General features: G+C 36.7%; 1 protein-coding gene across 1 annotated transcript in view; it reads right to left on the reverse strand.

The window, feature by feature from the left end:
* LOC105392244 (transcriptional activator GLI3) overlaps positions 1 to 23,962 on the reverse strand; it is an 85,503-nt gene that overhangs the window by 42,459 nt on the left and 19,082 nt on the right. The window contains exons 2-3 of the mRNA XM_048630743.1: positions 18,195 to 18,232; positions 3,460 to 3,856 (exon numbers count right to left, since the gene is read on the reverse strand). Of these exons, the coding sequence (XP_048486700.1) occupies positions 3,460 to 3,620 (161 nt within the window). The 5' untranslated portion in view covers positions 3,621 to 3,856; positions 18,195 to 18,232. The remainder of the gene's footprint in view (positions 1 to 3,459; positions 3,857 to 18,194; positions 18,233 to 23,962) is intronic.

Genomic DNA, 23,962 nt, shown 5'->3' on the forward strand with positions numbered 1-23,962 from the left:
TTACTATAATCTTGCACGTTTTTTCTATCTTAGTTGAGTAACAATATGGGTCCTAAATTACTTCCTTGCGGAACACCCCCAAAAATTAAACCAGAATCCGGTCATTTCGATCATAATGTGGGCCTATAAATCGGGCTCCGGTCGTAAATTGGACATTCGGACCGACATCCGGGGAACAGAGGGTTCATTGTCATAGTTACTCTATAAATACCCGGCCGTATCGTAGCATACCGAAGTCACAAGCTTCAGGTAGTCGAACACCGCTTTTGGTGTCAATTTATTGCCCGCTCTTGTTAACTTTGGAATTCTTTATGCACCTGACATTATAAATGACTCAATTTTTCTCAGAAACAAGTTTTTTTACATAGTTAAAAATAAATGTCGAATGTTTTTGGGAAACATAACTTATGGATATGAAATTATAGAATTGTTATTGGGTGTATCGAGGTTCGGATTTAATCGAGCCGATGACACGAGAATATTATTTATTAAAGCAATTTTCTTCCCACTCGATCCGGTTTCTTAAATATGTTATTCATTTTTTGAACGATTAAGATTGGGTCACGATCATTTTGTTGAGCAAATTATCAGGAATAAATAATTCGAAAGCTGCGATGTGGATGTCTTAAAAGTTTCAACATACTTTTATTTCGTGGAGTTTGCAGCAAAAGCGTTTACTCTGAGGCAGATCAATAAATCACTCAACATGAAATGCGTTAAGTTCTAACTGACAGTTTTTGCGTTTCTGAGAATAATTGAACGGAGCATCGGTCAGTGAGATGTCGACAACACCAACTATCTCCTTGAAATCATATCGTAAGGCCACAGTTGTACAGTCTGTAATTGAATGGATTATAATACTTGCCTGGCAACCGACAGAGATAGAATACACAAACAAATAAACATACTGAATTAACAGTTACGATTAAACGGAACGATTCAATACGAACCCGCCAAAGCGTATAAGATGTCTCGATAAAACTACAACGAACCGAACACCTGTATTATATTATAGTAGATTTAAAACATGATAAAGATATTGCACCTAATTGCATCGAACACTTCGAGTTACATGGTTTTTTGTAGACAATGGCTGGCCACACACGACGGCCAATCATGGCGTGGTATAACGCGGTTATCATCGAACCTTTGTCTTTGAGCGTCGATATTATAATAGATGGTTTTTCGTCGAGCGATGATTTGTGAAGACAGGATGTCGACAATGCTGCGCTACGTACGGGATGCGGGCACAAGAATGGCACTTTATTGCTCGAGCTTTTGTGGTGACTGCAAGACGCAAGTGCTTTCATCACTGAGAATCGCCCCGTCTATGATTAGAATGGGGATAACGTCGACAATTCAATTGAAGCGCGACTTGATGAAGCATCAAACGTTAAAAAAGAACAACGACTCAATGTTGAACGTTGGTATTAAAGAGAATTAATAGTGGAGCCGGCACGCGGAGTCGATCCATCAGTTCAAAGGGTGCCAGTTAATGAATCAAGCGACGGGCCACTCGCAACACCTCTTTTGTGGCTGGACAAAAATGACTTTGACGGAGCGAAGGGAGCCGAAATAACCAATCGTGTCCAACCCATTGTGCGTTCTATAATTAGCCGGCTCGAAAATAAACACGTGGTGGCAATTATCGCAGCACCGGGTTAAATGAGGCCCGAGAGCGCTCGTTAATGGCGCACCCAGCCCCGAGCATCCGGCGAAGAAAACCCTCTTATCTTAGGTTCCGTGGATAAAGGATTACGCGACTTCCGAGAAGCACTAACGTCTTTATATATGCGAGCACGGGAATTAACTTTATGCTCCCCATCCCGGCCATGTAGCCTCACAAACTTATAATATATCAGAGAGCGAAACCAGTTACGCAATCAGTTTAAATAAGCGTTATAAATATAACAGCTTTATTGCTGATGTTAAATGCCTCCTGCATTGAGATGGCTACAACTGTTGTTGGTAAATAATCAATCTTCTCGAGCTAATGAATTAATATTGCGAGGATGCAACAAGGTGTATGTTTTTTACAAAAGTTTACTGTAGGTATAAAACAAGGCTTAGGCCCAAACAAGTAAACATATATAATGCTACAGGAAGGTCTATCTAGATATAAACAAGTACCAGATGACATGATGCACATTTCATCCAATACGTATTAACTCCATCACATATTTCAATGAATAGCCCAGAGTTACATATAAATTAACATTGAAAATTGTTCTCAGGCAGCATAGAGCACGGGTAGAACTGGTTATGTTCACAAGTACTGCACGAGGTACAATCGTCTCATCGCTCGCCGTGAGGTTCCATTCTTTAGCATTAATCATTGTGTGGAGCCGCGCCATACATCACGCACCCTCAGAGCCTTCGCCGAGGAACTCATTTGTTCAAACCCGCTTTTACCTTTATTATTCTCCGCACATTGACGCCAACGACGACTCAATCTATTGACGACTTCCTGCTCATCATCTGTCAGCCTCCACCAGCACCTATCATCCACCAATCCTCGCAAAGCCTTTACGAGCCACTTTTATTAAACCACTTACTAAAGATTAATGTTGTCGTCAAATGATCCGGCTTACGTGTCGGGTGTTTCACAATAAATTATCATTAAGTAACACCTTGTCTCACCTGAAGGCGGCTTTATGGGCCTCCGACCGTAAACCACGGTTAATGCGCCGGCCCTAATCTAATCTAAAATTCTTTTACCTGCTTCCAATATAAATTTTCCTATAACAATATTGCCGGACCCAGAAAAAACCGACGCAGTTAAAAATGAAGATAGAAATAGATTGGCGTCTTCATCAAGGTGTGGAGTAGAAATGTGTGTATCTTCAGTGGACAACGAATAAGCGATATGACCCATTTTAATTAAAAACGTCACAGTCGATCTGAATATCGATAATGTAATCTACAAACATCTGCGCTCTCCTTCCATAAATAGAATTTTAAAAACCAATCAATAGCTGCTTCACCTGAATAGTAATGAAATATTTATTTCCTAATAGTGCGAACAACATTCGCAATCGGACATGATAATTGTACTGAAAGGACACTATTAGAGCCACTTGCAATTACCCTGAACCTTATCAGAATTAACATAATATACCTCTAGATACTCGTAAACTATGAGAAACGGAAACAGAAATAATAACTGAAGAGTTCATATGTAGCAGCGCTAAAAGTAATGAATAAATTTCAAAAGGGGTTGGTATTTATAAAACAGTTTTAACCGCGTCAAAAGGTTATTGTGCTAATAATATCAATGCAAAAAAGTGCCAAAAGGTGTGTTTTACTTTGTGTAAAACTTGTACGAGTGTCTCCTTCCAATGAAGGACGTGCCCCAGCAGTGGGGACGTGATGGCTCGTGATGATGGTGATGACGAAATTGAAAATAACTAAGTCTTAAGTGAATGAAATGATGAATGAATGAATAGAACTAAGACTCACTGTGCATGGTGGTGGTAGTGCGAGGCGTGGTGCATGGCGCTCGCCGCCGGGCCGGGCGCCGCCGACGCGTGGAAGGCTGCGAACGCCGAAGGGAACTGCAAGGGCAAGAATCCACCACTGCCAGCAGTGCCAGGACCCCCAACAGATTCCCTATCAGGCATTATTCCAACACCTAACACTTTAACATCGTCTTTCTCAACAGTTTTACCATCTACCACTTCTTCGCTCACTAGTCTTTGACACACTTCAACTGTCAGGTCAGTTCGAATCGTATTTCGAACATCCTAGGCTTTCTTTTCTTTGTCGTTAATCTGTTGGTTTTCTTCGTCGTTTGCATCGTTGGTCGCGGTGGTGGCTTGCAGAGATGTGCTATCTCATTCTTCCGCTTGCTGTGTGTCTGAAACAAAGAGATATTAAAGTTAATTTACGTTTCCGTTGCCAAATTCGGTAGCCATGTCAGGACAATTGGGTTTGAAATTACTGAATTAAGTCAGTTTGCTGGGTTTTTTTTTCGCAAAAAGTTTATAAATGATGTGTTTAAAGTCTTGTTGCGTGCATCGGTCCCATTATTTTCTTCTTATGCAAAGTGTCTACTGTTTTCTGAGTTGATAATGTGAATAATGTTCAGTGTTTAAGTCTGTTTATTGGTACTTATAGCTACTGTACATATACAGCTTCCCTTTACAAATTAAGCGTCGTGTGTAATTAAGTTTTCAGTTTTAGCCGTCGTATTTGCATTTATTAATGGTAATAAATGTTATAAATAAACTCAAAGAACTAGCGAACGGACACAATCAGTCATGTTACCATAGACTAATAAATCTTCACAAATTGCAGTGTATTCCTCACTATGGTACCGAAGTGGTAGTTAGTCCGTAAGAGTAGGGCCTTATTAAGAGTGGAATAGTGGTCAATATTGCTCATAAACACATTTTAGTATAACGTAACTAATGTAGGGTTGCTTTTATAGTAGCGGTACAAATAACTTAACAACTTGGGATTAATTTATAATGAGTAAATTCAAGATTTACAAGACTCACAGGCATAATTTTTTTGTATAAAATTTAACATATTCCAATAAAATAGCAACCTCTATAAAAAATAAAATAAAAATAGCCTTTATTCCCTTTTTAACACAAAAAGTTTACAGCTTATATTTATATAAGATTTTACCTAATTTTAACTTGCTAACATTAGTTAGTTATCATGCATATTTATAAAGTTTAAAATAGTATTCATTTTAATATTGACTTGCAAAGTTTATATCTTATATTTATAGTATTTTACATGATTTTAGCTTGCTTTAGTTAACATGCATAATTATAAAGTTAAATTAGTATTTAATATTTCAGTATTTTATTCATTATGATATTATTTTATTATAATAGCTAATATAATTGTGTTTTAAAACATTGTAATAATTCAATTGTATTATAACTTTTTCCTTAATCTAGGGGTACCCATTGTTGGGTATAGGCCTCCTCTATAGACTTCCATTTCTCTCTATCTAGGGCATGTCGAGTCCAGATCTTTCCTCCTACGCAGCAACCTCTACCTTTTTAAATTATTTGTAAAGTTTATGTACCGAATTAAGATAATACAAATATAAACATTTTAGTACCCAGTGCGAAATTAAACTTTAAAACTGCATAATATTTTATGAACTTAAAAAAGTAAGGCGATAACGCTTGATAACTTTGTTGCATGAAAACAAGAGTGACCGTTCACCCATCATTATAATTTTCTGCCTTTTAAAATAAAGTGCATTTGCTTATTAAACATTTAAGCCCGTTTAATGAGTTTAGTGTAGGTTTCCTTAAATGTATCACTAATATACTGGCGAGCAATGAAAGAGTTCCATCTGCCATAGCTGATCCATAAATATGTGACAGGAACTTTTTCATTTCTCGCGATTGTATAATATTAGTTCCTAGTCTTTGTATACATAAGAATTCAGCGAATCGCTTGCCGGCCTCCTAAACTACCTTTGGGTTACTAGTGTAAAATTCTCATAACATAAATTTAAAATTATGATACTTATTTATATAGGTACAGTGGTCTACACATAAATCTGTCCTGTCTTACAGTGGCATTGGCTACTGAGTAGGGATAAGGTTTCTGTGCAGCCCTGTACCTATGCAAAGAAGATCAGTCACATAAGAAGATTTTTTTTGACTATTGCAGGTCCAATAAGTACAAAACTACAAACCAGGAAAGGGTATGCTAAAACTTCAACAGAATTCCCATAACTCGCCTTTGGCGGTTGAAGCCTGCTGAAGAACGGACAAAAATTCGACAAATAACCTGAACAAGTTGAGAAAGTTGCCAGAGAAATTACCCTGTGGCACGAATCAAAAGATACAGCGATCACCATCGATCATATGAAACATATCGATGGTGATAAAACTGTCATTGAAGACGAAGATAAAACTTTTGATGTAGACATAAACGTATAAGAGGCATTATCGTAAAAGGACAGTAAGACTGCTGGACAGCTATTTAAAACTAAGTAGAAAAAGTTTATTTCGTGTGATTCGAAGTTATTGAACCCTTAATTGCTACCGTAGAACCATCACTAAAAAAACAAACCATTGCACAGCAGCATTTCTTGCATCTGTAAAATCTGATCTAACTTGTTTGGATTAAAATCTGATTGATATTTGAAAGAAAAGTAATTCCGTTTAGAGTTGTTATTTGATCATTTATCGATGGTAAGGTAGGTACCCAGTTCAATGAAAAATAATGTTACTTTGAAATAAATTCTCATTATTACAAGAAATTCTTTAAAATTATTGCAAGCAATATAGGCTTTCTCGTCTACTGTATTTGAAATAAAACATAAATCAAAGCAATCAGCTCTATTAAGACGCATAGAGTTGCAAATTACATCAGATAGGTGAACAAATATGCGTGGAACGCTGTACTACGTCTGCTCTTTACAAGAATCCTGATAAAAAGACCACGCTAAAGAAATTCCTCATGTAATTTAATGAAGATGTGATTGTCTCGATGCGACTGCGCATTGTACACTCAATTAGGACGCGGGCTGTAGGGATGGGAGACACGTACGTTTTGTGGCCGGAACGCATAGACCGACACAGGATAATATATTGTAATCATTGTAAGTATTAACATACAAGACTTGAGTACAAATATCTGTCTTTAAGCAAATATCTCCCCGGGCTGGGAACCGAACCCGGGACCTTTTGCATTGCAGGGTCACTAACCAGTACACCATTATACCAATTTCGGTGAAACGTCTACGTAATAATATATCGACAAGCAAGCCGCTCATGAATCTAATTGTGTATTTTAATTAACATAAAAACATTATTATTCCTTAAATGGCACACATTAATATGAATGGCGAATAATCAAACACAATTTCAACTTGTACAAAGCTTTTAGCGCCGTATTTTTTAAACATATCAATTACATTTCTTACTAAGTAGTCAGGACGTTAATTGAAGCAACTCATATACCCTATCACGCTACACTCGTATCAGAATTAATTTGTTCAACTGTCACAATTATCCTTTTTATCATTCAAAAAGCATGGTCGGCTGATTTTGTGTTAATTTCGAATAACAACGTGTCTAGTAAAATAATTATTCATTAATTTAAAAGATTATCAGAAACCTAAACTCAATTGAATTAAGTTTAAAAACAACTTATCCCCTAAACTTTAATATTTTTTTCTAAAACTCCGTAAGACAACTGTGAACGAAATGATCGACACTCGTTACAAAATTCCCGCACCATTTCCCATCCCTAAACCGAAAATGACGCGGTATACCGTACACGCATGCCAGCTTCTTTAATATGGCTCCTAATTACCTTTTAATTGTTCGGATCCTCCAATGGCTGCCAGTTCGAGGAAAGCGCGATGACGGCCCGAGCTTTTTGCCATAACCTGCTTAATTGGGCTTAGACGAGTTTCGAGGCTTGTTATGTTGTTGGGCATCACTTGGAGGTTATGTAGGTACTGTACGGTGATTTAATATACAATTAGTCCTTCACGAAAGCAAAAGCTAAAGACTACTAATTGTATTACTATAACTACGACAATCGATTGAACTATGTATAATGAATTGCATAGTTGCCATCAAAATATCACTTTTTCATCATCAACGATGAGTCTACGGTGAAATTCTTACAGAATTAACTAGCTGCATCGGTGATGCGATTTTAATAAGGAGATAAACACACACAACACACACACACGCACTCACGCCTTTTACTAATGTAATCCCTTGCGGGGTAGGCAGAGGTGCATTGCTGCACCCACTTTTCGCCAGAGTGTTATGTAAGTCCCAATGTAATAGGGGGCGGGCCTATTGCCATTTTACGGGCACATCCAAGACCCGAGAACAAATATCTGTGTTTAAACAAATGTCTGCCCCAGCCGGGAATCGAACCCGGGACCATCGGCTCAGTAGTCAGGGTCACTAACCACTACGCCATTCGGTCGTCTAATAATTAGGAGATAATAATCTGGTTTCGTTCATTTGTTTGTCTTATAAAGTATGCAGGTGTGTGTGTATTTTCTCCAAGATGTCCAAGGCAAACCATGTTTAGGCAGAAGGCATCAACAAATCTATACAATGTATAACGTACTACATTATTATGTCAATTAAAAGGACACTTAGGTTACGAACGTAATGACATAAATGCCATGTAGTAAATTATATGACATTCCATAATGACTACAAAAAATTATTTAATTACTAGGTTTCATTTTAATATACGGCCTCACAGGGTGTAAGACATTTAAACGCTTTTGTACAAACATTAAGATTTATTGTCATACCTTTTGCTTCTTGACAAACACGTATGTAAATACATAGTAAATACATGTAAAACACTCACAAGCAATGAAAAATTACCAGTGCACCAAATTACTTACTCCTAAACGGAAAAGGATATTTAACATCAGAATATTACCAAAAACGTAAAATATCTATGGTTTAAAGAAATGGGCTCATTTATAGTGTCGATATTTTGTATATTTTCATTACTCATGAGTGATGGCAAAAAAATTACCTACTTATCTATATTTAAATCAATTGTTGATCCTCCCTTAAATGTTGTTATAATAATGAAACCTGAACCGTTGTACCGAAGCCTGATCCTTAATCTAGCGTTTTACAAATCATTTGTAACTTGAAACCTATTGACCTTTTAACCACCATTTAACCTTCACTAGCTCATTTATATTAACTATTGTTGTAAATGAATATTTATTATGTATCTATCTATGTAGTACTACTTACTAAGCATAAACTGGAGGAAGTTAGCTTAGTGCATTTACACGATAGAAGAAGAATCTATCTATGTTGTTTATGACCGGAAATACAGTACCTACATAGAAAGTAATTATTTTATGGCGAATCTTAGACGACGCGCAAGCAGGTAGACTTAATTCAACCAGCCAGAACGCGAAATACTATAATTTGACAGTCATTATATAGGGACAGAAAATATAGATGCCATTTCATGTCACTCTTTTTAGTCTCCAAATCTAAGGTCTACAATTGGCTTATTTCTTTATTTCACATCACATCACGACCTATCACGTCCACACATTTCTTTACTTATTTATATATGATTCGCCAACAAAGATTACATTGAAGTAATGCTAAATTAACAATAGTTTTATGACAAATGCATCTTCAATAACAGGCAAATACAGCATGCATTATAAGTATTTATCTTAATATTACTGTTATTTCATCACTTACACCTATCTTTAGTAGGTGCACCGACTTAACCCTTAATCCGGCCGGTAGGCACGTAGGTTCTATTTTGGCGGCGTGAGGCCTTATAGGCACCTGTGGCACTCATTGAGACCCGTGGATGTCCGCCCGCACTCGGGTTGAATAGTAATAGAGTTATAAAAGCGGCATGCCAAGTGGCTTTACTGGAGGGTTACTCTACCATGACAAAAAATAAGGTGTACTGTCACGAAATTGGTATACGGTAACTTAAATGCAATGAGATAGACTCGAGGTTAGCGTGAATGTGCTCCGAAATTTTAGTTTTTCGTAAGCTAAAGTAATCCTCTGGTAGACGAGGCAGTTTTGTCATACTTTTCGGTGTTATGTTTGAAAAGATAGTTAAATAATATATCATGTATTATTTATCTTACTTTAACATTCCCTGCAGCGTTAAGCGCGAAGCTATCTCGCATTAAACGTAAGTACCGATTAATCAATACATTAGCAATAACAATCCTTACGATTAGCATTGTTTATGTATATCAAGCCATGTTGGGCAGTGATGCTGTGATGTACTATGGTTGTACGATAGCTGCGGCCGTAACACGGGTTATAATCGACGATAACGAACCCGTATAGCGGCAACTGCTAGTCCTGCAAAAGTATAAGACTGTCAGATCTAATAGCTTTCTACGTGTGTATAAAAGCCCTGAGTGAAGAAATCCTAACTATCCTAACTAATATTATAAATGCGAAAGTAACTGTGTCTGTCTGTCTGTCTGTCTGTCTGTCTGTTACTCTTTCACGCCAAAACTACTGGACGGATTTGAATGAAATTTGGTATACATACGGTCTAGACCCTGGGAAAGAACATAGGCTACTTTTTATCCCGGAATTCCCACGGGAAAACTTTTTAAGGCGAAGCGAAGCGCGCGGGAACTGCTAGTATTAAATAAGTATATTTATTACCCTACCAATCACAATAGAGTTTCACACCCATGGTCGGTAAGAGACGAATTGGCATCGCATAATGAAGTGATTTGCGTTCAAGTAGCGATGCGAACGAGCTAAGGTCGAATCTAATGAACGCTTGAATTATCACTGTTGACTGTAAAGACGGTACAGTAGCAACATGTTTGTAGAAATTTGGGGGTGATATCGCATCAGCCACTTATTCGCCAACGATCAACTAAAAGATCATTCAGATTACTTAAACATCACGTCACGTACGTATAAAATTTACCCTAACCCTTTATATTCGATTAATCCACAAAAAGTAAGAAAGAATTATGTGATTGAAAACACGCAATACATATCTATTCAATCCCATTAGGACATGAATCACGAATAGAGCTACTGAGAGGTCAACACACACACGACAAAAAATATCAATTCTTAAGCATCGTCGTCGCTTGCTTCTCCAAATTGACGAAACTTGGATGGATTTGACCGATGTTTGACAGGTGAGACACGCTGCTTTTAGACTTAAAAAAAAACACACACGCACTCACGCCTTGTACTAATGTACTCCCTTGCGGGGTAGGCAGAGGTGCATTGCTGCACCCACTTTTCGCCAGAGTGTTATGTTAGTCCCAATGTAATAGGGGGCGGGCCTATTGCCATTTTACGGGCACATCCAAGACCCGAGAACAAATATCTGTGTTTAAACAAATATCTGCCCCAGCCGGGACTCGAACCCGTGACCATCGGCTCAGTAGTCAGGTCACTAACCACTACGCCATTCGGTCGTCAACCACTACGCCATTCGGTCGTCGCTTTTAGACTTTTTAATTGCTAATGTGTAGTTCGGTAGCTGTACCTGCACTACACTATATTGTATTGTTTGAAAGACGTATTGGTAATGTCGACGCAATGGGCCCGTGCTCAGGCGCTAAATGTTCTAGTTATGACAAAGTTTGGCGTGACACGTGTCGGCATTCCTCTAGATTTGGCGTTGGAACCTTGGCTAACTTGGCTTGTGATGGTACATTCAAGTATAATAAGTTGTAGAAAAGTTATCTTTGTAGAAATATTTTAATAGATAGGCTTTAGGTAAGTATGTTCTTTGTACACTTAGGTGAAAACATTTTCTACCTCAAAGTTGTGTGGAAGAAATCGCTTTAAGCGATAAGACCGCTATATGCACATATGTGTTAGATGAATTATTTTATCATAAATAATCTTATCTTTTTTCATTCTTTTTATGAATATGGTGACCTTTTATTGCCGCCACCAGGCAGAGGGTTAACTATTGGAGCAAACGATTCTTCAGAATCGGATATATTTAGTGCTGTCAAAACGTAAAATTATTTGCTCAAAATACAAATAAATGATTCTGAAAGTTTTTTTATCAATAAATAATTATTTTCTATTATATTCCTCTCGTGCCTAATACATAGGCCTACCTAAGACTCCCGAGTTACATTTACCCTTTCCGAATCTATTCAGCAGGTAAATAAAACGTTTCGTCCATCCCATAAAGTGTAAAATGAATCACTGAATGGCTCCACAACCGGTCAATAACCCTAATAAAGGTTTTAATTGAGTCTAAATAAATAAATTTTAATCTATAATTAATTTATTACGAGTTCGTAGTCAGCGTCTCTGTTCACAGCTTCGGTTTATTTATTTATGTTCCAAATTTTATTACTTCTTCGCATTGACTACCAAAATTTCGTTCAGTGTGTTCTCTATTTGGACCTGTTGATTGGACTCAAGTTGTTTTTTCGTCGACAACTAAAATTGAAAACTAATTGTCACAGCCGTATTAAATATAATCAATTTCAGTATGGTGAACCTATGTATAATATAAAGCCTATATGTATACATCATAATTATTCAATGCCACAATACTGACGGCTAATTAGGTAGTATTATTTTATTGAAAAATAAGATACCAAAAATTATGATAATTTCGATAAGTTCAGATGATCTATGACCGCTTTATATTATACGTTACTACTGTATATAATGTATTATAAACATAACATATCATGAATAAGTAACAATTGAATATCGTACGTTTAAATAATTATTAAGTATTTGTAGGGACCAAACCTAAAGTAGTCTCGGGATAGAATTAGTGTGGAAGCCACAATATTCCCCACACGGTTAAGGAAGTCAAATATAAAACTAAAACTAGCAGTGAGAATATAAAACTAAACTATAAACCATCGACAAGAATATAAACTTTGAAAAGCATTTTAAAGTTAAACCTTTTGTCTATTCTGAGACTGCCTGTACCTCAGTCATGGTGTCAGAATGGCATTCATATAAAAATACTTAAATACTTATAATACTTATTGCATGAACTTCAGACTGAAAATTACATACTTTTCTCCTAGTATTCTACCTATAAATTCAAGATGGCGTTCAGATCTTTCGGACCAATAAGTTGTTTTGTTTTTCACATCCATCCTGCTGGTGAAGACAGAATTATTCTGATTCCAAGGCGCACTGTTATTTTCGTTACTAAATGATGCGTATAAATAAAATCGAATACGTCATCGATTCGGTTTGATCCTCCAGTTGAATCGATAAAAATAATGATTATGCTTGGCCACTCTTCGCGTGACTATTTTAAAAGAAATAAAAATATTGTGTCTATTTCTATCTTGTCTATGCTTGACTATTAAACATTTTAAATTGGCTTTTACAAAACGGAAGTAATAAGAACGATGTAAATCTTCGTTTGAATCCGCATAAGAGTCAAGTCTTGGTTATTAATTTGAAGATATTAGCTTTAATTTCTTTTTTTCTTTTAAATACTATTATTAAAATGCCTATTCGGAGTACAACTACTTAGGTAATAATACAAATTCAACCTGTTTTCTCCTATTTAAATCTCTGCACAAGCAAATCGCCAATAAAAGTTCGCATAGGCATCGTGATTCGATTTATTGTGTCACCAATCGAAATCCATTCATGTATCGAATGCCAAATGTATCGATTGGTCCTTGTCGATATGTCACATTAACGAACTTGAGTAAAATCTGCACGACAGAACTGGCCAGTAAGAAAATAAATCGAACAAGTGATATGTTTTTAAATTCTAGCGTCGTCAGTGCGTTTAGAAACTATTATTTACGCTAACGGTTATCTCTTTATGCCCATAACTAGTTCAGAAACAACCGGAGGTTTAACTATTTCTTTTTTAATGTTATTTGGGCATTTTTATGAGCGGACATATTCATGCCTACTTAAAATTTTCGTCATACTCAGTTTGTGGACGTGGCTGGCTGTATGGCATATCTTACCTTTGTCGTTAAAAATTTAAAAACAAAACATTAGTTCCGCCGGCGACAGTAGCCCTTAAGTAATTGTTGGATAAATATTTGGTGTGTTTTACGTTCATTTCAAAATGAGTACGTAAGAAAGGCTTTTCTACTACTATCCTATCAATGTTAAGACTCAAAATAATAAAGAATAATAGTGTTTATTTACTGTTGATACCGTACGAGTATTGTATAACTATCACCGGATTTAAACAGGTTGGCTTAAGTAGATAATAATATTAAATTTATTTCAAAGTGCTATCAAATTGTCACTATTCAATTTCAAAGCAGAGCTATTCAATTTGAGCTGACCAATATAATGTGGTTTCTACATTCACGCTTGGTTTAATACAAAAACGTTTAACGTTAAAAGAACCGACCGCTGCCGCGCGCGTGCCTAGTATTGATAGTAGGGCTACCGACAATCAGGAATGTGGAAATCATTAAAAAAATATTTTAATCCAGAGAAGCCTGGAAGGGTGACAACCCTAGGTTAATGCGGCGTTAACGTTATGTGCGGTTTTTAATATTTAATGCAAATTTAAATAATACTTTGTACTGAAAAAAAATTGGCATAGGATACGCTATGGATAGGCTATGGAAAATAAAAATTTCGTATGTATCAGAGGGAGGATTGTTAAAAAATCCAAAAAAAAAACACAAAATTATAAAGTTCACTTTTTATGTACTTCATAGATATGTCAACATAATAGACCAGCGGGCACAAGGAAATCCTTCAAAGGGATAAGTAGAAAATTGCATGGTTTTCCAATTTATTGCAACATGGTTGAAGTTTTACTGCATATAGGATTGCAGGGACAATAGGTACAGCCTTTGTAATGTCGTCCATTCTTCAAGAACGATTCTTATTTATTATTTGTCTCGTTTGACTGTGTTATGTAGATTATCTTACAAAAAAAATGTACCTAGGTACTTGCAGTAAATACGAGTTTTTGAAAATCGGAAAGGAATTAGAGATAGTAGGTAACTTTATAAATGTAAGGTCGTATACAAAAAAAAGCTGGAAATTTATAAGAACTTACCAGTTCACTCTGTATCTAACTCAGCTTATGAATAAAAAAAAAACAAAACACGCACTCACGCCTTGTACTAATGTACGGTGGCCTGCGCCTAAAAGTATACGGGCGGAGTTTTTAAAATAGCTATCTCAAGCTCACATGCTGCTCAAGCAGATCCACATAAACACCACTGCTACACACATCACACACAACACGTCCCCGGATTTATAACATATGTAGCTGGTCCCTTCATCATCAGGGATCGCTATTTTAAAAACTCCGCCTGTATACTTTTAGGCGCAGGCCACCGTACTCCCTTGCGGGGTAGGCAGAGGTGCATTGCTGCACCCACTTTTCGCCAGAGTGTTATGTTAGTCCCAATGTAATAGGGGGCGGGCCTATTGCCATTTTACGGGCACATCCAAGACCCGAGAACAAATATCTGTGTTTAAACAAATATCTGCCCCAGCCGGGAATCGAACCCGGGACCATCGGCTCAGTAGTCAGGGTCACTAACCACTACGCCATTCGGTCAGCTTATGAATAAGAATAACATAATTAGAGACTACTTGCTTGAAATTTCCACTGGAAAACCTTTTCAGTTGATAAAATCTATGTGTCAATCATGAGGCTGTCAACAGATAAAATGATGATACTATAGATAAAAATGAATTTGTACATATATCCTTTTATTAGAATCAAAACGAGTGACTTAAAAGTCTAACATTGCACAGAAAAGATAAAGCATCAAAGTATGGTGAAGAACTTATGAGTGTCATCCTATTCTATCTGTAACACAATACTATACAACCATAAGTCAAGTTAAGGCGAATACTTCTCCATGACACATTTAAAAAAAAACTACAGGTGTTGGGGCGAGTTGTACACCGATACGTATCTACATTGTAATCCAATAACAAATGATTCAAACCTGGGACATTTTATTATGAGGATCACGTGTCCTTAAATTTCAAACGGTAGAATTTATGGAATGGTAAGACTATTTCTAACTGTGATTTTGATTTGGGGTAGATGAATTTTTTACAATTATTATTGCAAAATTAAAATAATTTAGTGAACCCTTAAACGGTCATTGCTACTATAAATATTCTATTGGTTTTCGCCTTTAACTCAAGGGGTTAAAGTTCAAAGCAAGATGGGAAATGATGGAATCCATTTTATACTATGACCAATTAGGAGTTAAATACACATATTTGTACTCGAGTCTTGGGTTGAGACGACCGAATGGCGTAGTGGTTAGTGACCTGACTACTGAGCCGATGGTCCCGGGTTCGATACCCGGCCGGGGCAGATATTTGTTTAAACACAGATATTTGTTCTCGGGTCTTGGATGTGCCCGTAAAATGGCAATAGGCCCGCCCCCTATTACATTGGGACTAACATACACTCTGGCGAAAAGTGGGTGCAGCAATGCACCTCTGCCTACCCCGCAAGGGAGTACATTAGTACAAGGCGTGAGTGCGTGTTTTTTTTTTTTTTTTTTTGTGAGTCTTGGGTTTTTGTATTGTATAATATCTCCATCCTACCTGCCAAGCGTGGAGGTTATAGCTATAACCCTGTTGTAGATACGTATTACGGACTGTGCATTTGCGCTTTTTTGCAAAATAAAACTGTTTATAAACAAACCTGTATTCATTTATAAAACAAAACACTCAAAAGTAATAACGCGTGACTTATACAGACTTAAAATGTTGCAGTTCAAAACACTAGCTATTAATAACTCTAAAAGTCTGGAAGCTCGAGAAATTCAAGCTACAAGTTACATTGTTACAGCGAATTGTAAGCAACCGTTTTTCTGAACAATGACTAATAAAGCACGTGGGCTTTTCATAAATGTAAGGAGTTTGATGTATAATATGTTATTTTACTCACTTTTCTTTTTCACAAAAGCAGGCCAGAAATCTAACGATAAAAAATTCAAAAAATCGTTTTACAGTTGAATGGGTAAAGAAAAAACCCTTTGTACATACATAGTCAGGATGTTTTATTATAATGTAGATTGCTAATCTACAGTGTAAATTTAAGCACTATATTATTAATGCCCTCAATCACGAATCCTCCAATTATTTATGTTGCAGTTAAATGGAAAATGTAGTTTTTTTCTAAAACGCCCACCAGCAACCATAATCTGGAGCTGTAAACATGTAACGCTAGTGGTTTTGCAAATACCCCTGGTTTTATGATCTACACTCAAGATAACTGACCACTATAAACCATATACAAAGTGTTGCAGCAGTGGCATAGAAATGAAAACGAAGGTGACTAGAAAGTCATTCTAAGCTACTTTTGGTCTATTTCAAAGAGCATTAGCAAAATATGCAGATTGTTTTTTTTTAAAGTAGCTTTTTCATTTTGTAGTTTTATTTAAACATATCAACAGTAGAAAATAAATTCATACTTATATAGGTATTCCTTAAATGGTCCTTTTTGTACAAGGTTTTATTTTAAATCACTTTAGGTATATTACTTAACTTATATGCATATGCAGCGTAGCCAACTCTTCACAATTAAAAAAACACTTCTTAAAATTCTACTATAAAATTATGTTTGCATAAAAAAACGCTAAGTACATTCATATTTCTCCGCAAAAACCTTCAATGTATATTATTATCAAAGTGACAAAACGCTTATGGCAGGTGTGGCCGCTAGTCCCACCACTTAACCGATTAACGGCATAATTGCACCACGCAGCAATAATAATAATTAGTGCAATAAAATTACTAAAATACCGACAAAGCTTCCTTTATTACGTATTAAAATAAATGGCATTTTGAATGTCGCCACTAGAGTGCGCCACGACTGAAGTATTGCGGCGAATTCGGGAACTAATCTAGCCTACTATTTGACATTTAGGTCTATGAGTTCCCATATAGTTCCAGCAACATAGCACCAAATTACTCCTCCACGAAAATTACTAGATTAATGAAGCCGTCTGCAATATGAAAGTACATTTAACAGCGCATCAGATTATTGACAACTAAAAACGTAAATATATACATCAAATTGTAAAAAAAAAATTGCAAAAAATTGGGTCCATTTTTGTGTCGCATTTTGTAAATGGAACTTTTTCATTGCTCGTGAGTGTATAAGATAATTTTTACAGCCATATCACCGTAGCATATTATCGTAATAGCATTTATAGGCAGGTGTCACGGTTCCATCAATTATAAAATTAGAACAGATAAGTTCAACCGATAATATACATTAGAACTTTAATGAGTCTATAAAAATATTCCCTAGTAAATTACTACTTTTAATGCACTGTTAGACAATCATTTCTCTTTAATACTGCCCCGTAAAAACATTAAAATAGGCCTGAACAGCCTTTTAGAAGTGTATTATCTATGAGTAATGTTATACTTTTTTATAACTATGATATCATTTTTATGTTAATAATAATAAAGCGCCATCATTATTGCGTAATAAAACGATTACACCTAATACTCCGGTTAAGTGGTGTCGTTTAATTTAAAAACTTTTAATGTTTATTAAAACAATGCTACATCTTCTTTTCCTTCTTAGCGTGTCCAAGTCACCTTAATTGTGAAAAAAATAAGAAATTTTTCAGATAAGTCAACCCACTCAGCAGTTGCACACCTCCGCAAACAATTAAAAAACAATATGTTGGAGAAGTAAATTGCTGGGCGCAAACGGCTGCATTCATTTTATGCCACTGGCCCAACGAAATTAAAAAAAAATCTCACCTGTTTTTGTTTTAGCCTGATTATATCTTCACCGCCATCTGCGAACAAACGTAATGACTTTATAATTATTGCGTAAATAAGGTATAACACTGATATATTTTTAAATGAATATTATTTTGTAAGTGTCAAGTCCTGCCATATACATAGACAATCATTACTAGAAAGCATTCACAGAAGAATTACAAAATTCTTATTATAAGTTGTTTTTTTTTTCTTTAGTTAACGGCCAGTAGAGTAGCTACTTCAACTTCGAATTTCGAATGATTACTTTTTTTTAATTTAAAAAGCAACTGCAGCGAGGTGGCAACTGAATTCTGCCGAATCAATTTAAATGAAATGTCAATACTGCATTACGAATTTCGAATTATTTTCGCAATTTATTAATGTTTATAAATGTCCGTATTTACACATTGCCTGCAACAGGGTATAATGTTGGCGCCTTGCTTGGAAGCTGGACACTTAATGATGAAGTATGAGTGTGACCTTTAACTGCAACAGTTCGGCTTCGATTCGCAATACCAGGCTAATAGGTTAATTAGTGACAAAATAGTTTTTTGAACACTACATCTGTCAAATATCTTCTTGAAGTGCAGTCTTGAGAAAGTTTCAGCGATGCCTACCAATAAGGGCTACCGCACACGGGCGACCAGCCACAACCACAAAACGCTGCCACTGGAATATTTCCTGTAATTTTCGTACTTTTTATATGTGCGGCAAGCACACGGTTGTCGCCGGTGGCTGCCACACGCTACACATCGTTTCTCTACAAAAGCTTCACGTGGCGGCGTTTGTGGCTGTGGCCGGTGACCCGTGTGCGGCGACACTAAGCCATTACAAGCGTTCATGTTATGTCTAGTATATGTATACCTAACAAAATCGTAATAGTACTGTCTTTGAACAGGGTTTCTTAAGCCATACGTAATCTATGGACATTTACCACATACTTACTAGGAAAAATTTCTAATAACCCTTTAATCTAACCCCAACTACCCCTGAATGTCGTTCAACAAGTAAAGGCCCCTACACACTGCGCCTCCGGTCACGACAAAAAAGCTCTCACGCATACTCATCAAGTTGAGCCGTTCGATTATTCATACGCGGTGCTGTGACGCCGGCCGGGCGTGGAGTGGCGCCACTGTGTTGTTTAATCTAATATTTTGTATGTATTCATATTGGTGGGTATATTTTTTTATATAAGTACACGTAATTGCAAACAAAAAATAAATTTTACACAAAAGGTATTAAAACGAATATAACCTATAAATAAATAAAAACACATTAAAGGAGATATTTTATCTAAGTAGGTAGGTGTATCGGAAATAACTGTTCATAAAGTACATGTCTGATGAATATAGTAGTAGTATAAGCACACAGTGCGTGAAGATAGGTAATTTAAATTGAAAAAGTTACGGGAATATTTTCAATTAGCTTACTACTTAAACAGAGCATTACACTACTGTTCAAAATAATTAAAAAGCAATCTATTCGAAATTTATTGCCGGGCAATAAATAACGTCAATTGATAAAACAACCAGCTGGCTTCAGACAGGTGTAGCAGGCAAATGTAACAATAACGTTATTAAAGTAGCGACGACTCCAAGGATTTCCTTGCTCCGTAATCGACTGACGTCTGATAGAGTCCGTCGAGATAATGACATCTTGCGGTAAAAACTTGGACATAAGTTATTTATCATCCAACGTAGCGATGCATTAAAGAGGTACAGCACTACAACAACAGTTTACTCCCTTACACATTCTGAGTGACGAGTAAATTCGAAAGGAGTGGAGCGACTGTACGAAACATAATACAGTGACACTGGTCTGTTTAATTACGATTCAAGGCCGGTGGTAAGTGTGTCGTCACCTTTATAAAGTCATTTCTACATACGAGGGTGAATTTTTTGACATATCACTAGGTTTTTGTTCGGCTCTGCCCGTTTTCGGTGTGTGTTAATTGACCCGGTAAAGTTGGTGTTTTTTGTTGTGTGAATGCGTAATGGGTTTTTGATGTAAATGTTTAAATTAAGTTATTTTTTATCATTTTGTCGCCGACGTGTTAGGTGATGTGAAGTTGATTGTTGTTAACAAAAAAGTGTTATAATAAAATTGAGTTTTATTTTTAGTTATTATAATTATGTGGCGCGTTTAATAGGGTTCTTATGAAATGGCAAAATACCTGTTTAATGAGTTCATAAATAGAGATATACATAGACAATGACACTTAAAAGTTGGCAACTCATATTATGATATGAATTGATATACAAATATTTACAGCCTGCATTATTGGTACTATTTAATTAAATATGTTGAGCATTCCTTGAAGTAAAATAGTTTTTTTTAATCTTACTACACCATAAAACCACCTAAGTATCCAAAAAACACAAAGTCGTAATCAGACCGTTTGAAAAATTATTAATGACGTCGATATGTTTTTTGCCCAAAACCGTAATAAAGATACGGATGGTTTAAAAATCATTAATTTCGCGAAACTACCGCCGCCTCGCGTGCAAAAATGACATCACTCATTCCAGTTAATAAGCCGAGCTGATTTTGTTAAGACATTGCATGTAACAATATTTCTGTAACTTGAAAATTACTAGCACCGGAGGAAGCAGATTTACGTATTATAAATAAGCGTTTATATGTACTTGTGTGCTTGTAGCATCAGAGTTTTATATTTCAATGTCAATATTATATCAATATGTGCTTTCATACTTTGGTCTACATAGGCCAGTACATAACTACTACCTATATAATTCTCTTATAAATGTGTCTATGAACCGTTATGTTAGCCAAATAAATGAATAAATATCATAGTGACATAGATAACTTCTTCTTCTTAGGCTCACCATGCTGTCAGTCTCTGTTATTATTTTTAGACAGAGACAGCATGTCTTTTGTCACACAGGTAGTCATTATCCAGACATTGTGAAACAGGCCCTTAAAGTCTCAGTGACAAACATTCAAGCTGGCCCTGTAGCACGGGGCGCTATTAAGACGTGACAAGAGTTCTCCGTCGCGCTCGCTCTTGAGGCTGCGCGATGCGAGTGAGCGCGATGCAAAACTCTTGTCACGTCTCAAATGCGCCCCGTACTAGCCCTTCTGTACTTGGATTAGTCACCATGGTGAAAGGATTGGCCAGTCAGATTAGCTGTCAGTCGCTGGCTACCCTGGGTGTACTAGACGTAACAAACTCCTCAAAGATGCTTCTTTTGTGTATCCTATAAATTACTTTATACTACTACATAGAACCCGAGTCCCTCAGCACAACAGTTACAAACCACTGAGCCATCCAGTCGTATTTTCAACATTCTTCATGCGATTATTTTAATAAAGAGATAATGTCCGACTAATGTATGAATTATTACAAATAATAACTCTACAGTCAACCTGAAGCTGTGCAATTTATTTCGTACACTTATTTACAGGTTCTTCTTCACTTAAAGGTTGAAAACTAACACATCAACCTGTCTTGGATTGTACAAGAGGCCTTACCTTCAGGCAAGTATCATTATAAAATACATCATCTTTTCGACCTATTTTGCATGGAATGGCAATCAACAATTTTAAGGTTACGTGGGATATACAACCATGAACCATGAAAGTAAGTGAGATATCATGGTTACCCGATAGTTGTCTGGTAGATATGGGTAGGTTTTGATGTAAATTTTGAAAATTAAAAAAAATAATCATTTACCTACATGATAAAGTAACAAAAAAAAACAAATCAATTTGAAAAATGCAAGATAAAAGTTGATCCCTTTTCTTCCTATACGAAAGAATTCAACGCGTTGTATGCGCTTTTTAAATTAATACCTAAAGCCTATTCTGATTATTATGATGAAATCTGCGATAAAGGAATATATGCTAGATAAAAAAAGGTTATTTAATTATAATATAGGTAGTTCTAGATACTATAGGTATATACTATAACAAAACCTTATATTGATGGATCTACCTACATACAGAACCATTCACCAGTTTCACGTACCAACACCAGTATTTTTATCTTACAACCGGTCCTTTCCCCACTATATTTTAAATGACACATACCACCAGTGTCATGCAATAAATCTTTGAGACTTAATTAAGTGCCAGCACAATGGTTTATAAGTGTTTTAGGAGACGCTGACCAGTGTATACTAACTGGCTAGGACCTAGGATAAGTATCTAGATCTAAAGAGTACAGATTAGGGCTGGTGGTATGGTTCTACTAGTTTACTCATATTTTATGTGCAAGCGCATATAAAATAGACCAATCATAATAGAGCTAGATGAGAGCGTTAACCAATCAGAGGACAGTAAATACATTTTGTCAATCTTTGTTGTTCTTTCATAAATATTTACGTGAGTACACAAACTTTCGAATGATCTAAAAGACACATGCCTTAAATCTTGGCAAGGTTTCAGAAATTAACTTATAAATTGTCGAAGTGACACGATAAATATGGCGAATCGATATCGAGGGGCGAGTTCTCGAGTTCTCGATTATCGCATATATTCGCGCTCCGTATCGACTCACTCGATCGCTGATAACATCTCGATTCGACCACACGTGGATGAGCCCTTTGGAATTATACAGATGGTTTTTTAATTAAAAAAAAAACGCATTTATATGATAACCATGAAATACGCTTACAATAAAATGTGTAAGCTGAAGTGGCAGCGGTCTAATATCGGCGATATGTAGACGAGTTCTTAAGTAAAGACGACAAACAGGCCACCATAGCGTGGGAAGCCCTCCAGATTGCTGAACCGATGACCTTAGACAGGTGGCAGTGGTAGTGGTAGAATACTCGCTTTGTCAGTATTTTGGAAGTCATTTAGAACTGCAGATTCATAGCCATTCTTTACTCGACTCAAAAACTGCACACAAACACAAAGGCAAAAAACTAAAGTATTCCACAACAACTAAAGTAAACTACCCAACCACTTGCTTTAAAAAATAGTGTTACAGCGCAAAAGGCGGTTTCAAAATATCGATAAAATATAAGGTCCAACCCGCCGTGCGCGCGGCCACACCGTGCGCGTGCGCACTCGCCTTTATTAAGCGATGTACGATTCAATTGCGAGACGTGTATTTACTATATTTTATTGTACCATTTGAATGGCTGAATAGAGATAAACACAAGTTGCGCGCCGATTTATGTTGCTCTGTGTTTGAATAACAAAACGCTCCGTGTTCGCAGCTACAGCCTCGCATTACCTCTTGATTTACAAACCTTAATTCCACCCCGTCAGCCGCAGTCGAACGGACCAATTATCAGTTCTACGAATCACGTCCGTCGGTGCGTAATTATAAGGCGCAAAATAAATGAATCGTGCCCAAAACGCGCGGCTAAAGTAAGAAATTTCGCTGCTTTCGGCAATTATTCGCCGAAGTTACGACGGAATGCTGTCATTACTCGAGGGTCGATTAAACGAACACCCATGACGGCTAACTGGCACTTAACGGGTCAGAGTGAGCTTCGAGGCTCCGACCGGCGACCCGCAGCCACCGTTCAGGGGAAATGATCAGATTGAACAGAATCATCTTCCTCCGGAACCGCAAAATTACGCAAAATAGCGAGCGCAAAAACTTTCGGCGGGTAATTGCGTAATAACTCATAATCGATAACGCATGCGATCCGAACAGGTCCGGGCTTTAATGTTATTCGGAGGTTATGACGGGGGCAATTTTTGCGAGCGAGTTTCTTTCCGAGATTCCGAGTGGTATAATGAAGCCATTACGGCAAGAACGAGCCAGGCGAGGGCAACCACTCGGGGAG

The sequence above is a fragment of the Plutella xylostella genome, chromosome 27, assembly GCF_932276165.1.
Source record: "Plutella xylostella chromosome 27, ilPluXylo3.1, whole genome shotgun sequence".
NCBI classification, from domain to species: Eukaryota; Metazoa; Arthropoda; class Insecta; order Lepidoptera; family Plutellidae; genus Plutella; species Plutella xylostella.